This window comes from Lampris incognitus, chromosome 1 (genome assembly GCF_029633865.1).
Source record: "Lampris incognitus isolate fLamInc1 chromosome 1, fLamInc1.hap2, whole genome shotgun sequence".
In the NCBI taxonomy this organism is placed as follows: Eukaryota; Metazoa; Chordata; class Actinopteri; order Lampriformes; family Lampridae; genus Lampris; species Lampris incognitus.
In genome coordinates, this window is record NC_079211.1 from 36,184,348 (window position 1) to 36,188,330 (window position 3,983).

The 3,983-nt window shown below is 41.7% G+C and overlaps 1 protein-coding gene across 1 annotated transcript; it reads right to left on the reverse strand.

Annotated features, from left to right (window-relative positions):
• Positions 1-269: 269 nt before the first annotated feature.
• Positions 270-3,130, reverse strand: hs3st1 (heparan sulfate (glucosamine) 3-O-sulfotransferase 1). Its single transcript, XM_056292605.1, has 2 exons — positions 3,016-3,130; positions 270-1,972 (listed from the first exon to the last, which is right to left on the reverse strand). Exon 2 carries the CDS (start codon positions 1,824-1,826, stop codon positions 900-902), a length of 927 nt encoding a protein of 308 aa, XP_056148580.1. The 5' UTR covers positions 1,827-1,972; positions 3,016-3,130; the 3' UTR covers positions 270-899.
• Positions 3,131-3,983: the final 853 nt, after the last annotated feature.

Consider the following 3,983-nt stretch of genomic DNA (forward strand, 5'->3'; position numbering starts at 1 on the left):
GGCTTATGAACCGAAACATGCTTATGCCTGTTATTTACTGTAAGCATCAATCCTGGGGTAAGTCATAAATCCCCTTCTCGGCTTAAATGGATCAAGGGGGCTCTTCTTGTGAGATTATTTGACACACAGTGGAAATATAAATATAAATTTACAGTAAGCCAAGCAAAAAACAATACACAGCTAAAAATAAAGTACATCTTTATTATGGGGTTAATCCTTCACTTAAAAAAATCTATACTATTTACAGTATACTGTAATGGACAGCAGTAAATACATGATGTGTACATAGCATGGATATAATACTTCTTTGCATAAAGAGTCATTTGAATAACAAAAAGGACAAATATGTTCAGTATGGCGTGTGACCAAAAGTGACAAAGAAAAACCAGCAGCAGGTTAAAGGTCCTTCAGAACACCAAATGCAGTTAAATGTGAATAAGTTTCATATGCAGAGAAAGAAAGAAGAAAAAGTGACTGATCATTACTTAACTGTTCATGACACACTAAATTACACTGTCTAACCCGTCTGCGTCACAATAATTTATACTTAGTCGGCTTTAGGCTGACTGCCAGGGTAACATCCGTTCGTGCTTGCAACAGTATTCCAGACGACACACCGAATGAAAGAGAAAACACGAACTTGTTAAGACACGGACCACTAACCAGTCACTAACCAAGATTTCAAAATCTCCCCTTACATTTGGCCCGATTGTAATACTGCGACAGCTTCACTGATACAAAAATAGATTTAGCATTAAATTTATCTAGCAACGCTCTTGTCTCTTTCTCCGGAGTGTTAGTATGGAAAGCTGGACGGACCGCTGTGGATCATGAACCCAACTCAAACAAGGCTGTGATACATTAAGTAAAATTATAAACAGATATTAAGTCACATTATCTCAGTTCCAGTTGAATGTTCGACCCACCAACTCAAAGAACTTCTTGTTGGGTTCATGAAAAAACTGGTAGAGTTTTTGGAGGATGGTGGGGGCGACGTGAGGGTGAGCCCTGCCTTTTGAATCGTGTAAACAGCGTTCTCGCCCATGGTCTCTCAAACAGTAGAATCCCTTGGTCTTGTTAAAGTAAAAGTTGGAGGCATTTATCTGTGGTTCCAGATTCAGAAACCTCTCCACTCTCTTCATCTCGGGTAAGGGGTCCCTGATCAGTTCATCTCCATCCACCATGTGGATGCTCTCCAACGGAAAATATCGTAGCCAGTTCTGCATGTGCATGTAGTACAGGCTGCGGTTGAGAGCTTTGTATCCCAGGTTGATCTCTCCATCCTTCACCAGCACTGACTCAATGGGCTGGTAGTGCTTGTGCTTCTGGAGGCGGTTGTAGAAAACCTGAGTGTAGTCCGACAGCACCCGCTCCGTGGGGTCTCTTAGTATGAGCAGCAGCTTGATATCTGGGTTCATCCGGTAGATGCGCTTGGGAACTTTGCTGGAGGTGAAGTAAGCAGGGGTCTTCTCCACCGTCAACTGGTCTGGGAAGGAGTAAGGCATCTGGCTAAGATACCAGGGCAACCCTTTCTGGAAATGGCTCTCCCAGTCAAAGAAGTGCACTTCATTCTCAGCTGCGGCCACCGCGCTGTGGAGGCTGAGCATCTCAATGAGCGCCCGCGTCCCACCCTTCCTCACCCCAATGATTATAATCTTGGGGAGCTGCTGAAGGGTCCCATTTGGGTGGCTGGTGGCCCCATGGTCACTGGGAGCCACAGGGGACGTGGTGGGAAGGGACGAGGACCCTCTATCAGCCGTCGGTCTGGAGGGGATAGGGGGGGACTGCATTGCAAAAAGCAGCAGCCCGAAGAGCAAAGCTGCCATGAGGGAGGTCCTAACCCTGGAGGATTTCAGCCTGGCGAGAGAACCAAAACTGTATCCCACATTGAAAGAGCAGCTGCCTGAGGACAATGGTCCAGTTGAAGAAGAAGAAGAAAAGAAAAATGCCTCTTCTCTGGCAGCAGCAGTGTCTACAAGGAAAATAATGATAATAATTTTATTTATATAGCACTTTTCTAAAACAACGTTACAAAGTGCTTTACAAAGAAATAAAACCAGACGAGGCAAAAATAAGACTAAGACCAAATAAGTAAGAGTAAAAATAAAAACAGTATAAATAAATAAAAATACAAAAGCTGTGGTTGGAAGATAAATGGTGTAGTACATTCAGTGGAAAGACTGAGTAGGTTAAGTAGATGGGCTCTCTGAAGATACATGCTTTGTCAATGAATTAAAGATCTGAAAACACTCACGCATAATCCTTTATTGTAGTATTCTACGTTTAAGTGAAAGTTCATAACTTTCAAGATGCTCTATATGCACGTCAAAGCATTGACTATCGGTGATGTGATAAATAAAGGCAGGTAAACTCTAATTTTGATTCATCCATCACCAAAGGGGGAAGAATGAATGACGTACCATGAAGCAAAAATTGTTCAAGTAAAAATAAAAATCTGTTTATTATCTTTATCCTGACATATGACTTAAGAGTGTCTGACACCACTATTTCAACTCAGTATCATAAGGCACATATTGATTCAAAAAAGGTGTTCTTGTTTATAAAACTGTTAAAGGTGGGAGTTTAGTTTGTAATCTACTGTTCTTGTTACATCGCCATAATAACCTAATGATGAATTTATTTATTTCTTCTGGAGACATTATGCAACACTGTTTTGTAAAATAATAATAATATATTTTCACACCGTCTTTTTTAATTTAATTTCTGACCAGCCTGCAAAAATCAAAACCTTAACTGTCAACAAACATGCGATGAAAATAAATGAAGAAATTATGGATCATGGAAAGAAGTGCACATACATATGTTTGGGTTTGAACATGAGGAAAAAGGTATATAGTTGAAACACCCAGTGATTACATTTGAAGTTTAAGGGCGATTTGCTATCCCGCGTTTTTGCATGGCTGTACTATACATCTATGTTAGTCGTCTTGGCTTGCTTTCACGTTTGATTATGCAAAGAAAAAAATCATGCATAAAGAGTTGTTCATCTCTTACCTTTGAACTATAGTCGTCTATTCGAAAGAGATTTCATTTCGTGCACGTATGGAAAAAAAACCCCGTCCTGGTGGGGCCAGTGTAGACTACTTCCACTATAAACGATGTGATCCTCCGCTGTTTATTCCACACGCACTAAAAAAACCCCACCAGCTTCACCTCTCCCGGCTGCCCTCCGTTGTGCTGGAGGACCGTGTCATTCCTCCAGTTTTGTCAGCTTTTGTGAGTCCACGCCCACCTTTACGACATCGACACCCCCCCCCCGCCACCACTTTACACGACTGTGAAAGTACGCGACAGATAAAATCCCACAGTCGGTTCGAGTGTGTGTGTGTGTGTGTGTGTGTGTGTGTGTGTGTGTGTGTGTGTTTTAAAAATCTAACATTTGTTTGAAGCACAGGCGTGCTAACGTTTCAGCCTTCGTTTGGGGAGTCTCGCGAGACGGGTGGTCTGGTAACGCGAGACTAGACTTTAGCTACGGTTAAATTCGGGTTCGGTTCACACCGACATCCAAGGTTTCCAAGGTTATTTTCCCCATTTCGATTAAAAAAAAAAGAATGATAGAAACGGCAAAAATAAAATATAATCCCCAAACTTCACGTAAAAAGTTTTAGGCTTGTTTGAGGCGGATAAAAAGAAATGTGATAAACTGCACTGGAAATAAAAGCAATAAAAGAAGAGATGCAAATAGAACTTAATTTACATGATCATCGCTCCATCTTAACTCCGCGTGGGCAATGGCGGATGATAACGGATACAGGTGAAATGAAGAGGAAATACAACATTAACGTGACATTTGAGCAAACATAACGGGATATTAAGTGGGAAGCAGCAATGCCATGCTAGCCTGGGAACCAGCGTATCTGCGAGCTCGTGTTTTATATTTGCGAATTCGTCTGGTTCCCAGGCTAGTATCATGCAACTCTCTATCCAAATGTGCCGTAAAAGAGTATGTCAACCCAAAGGTT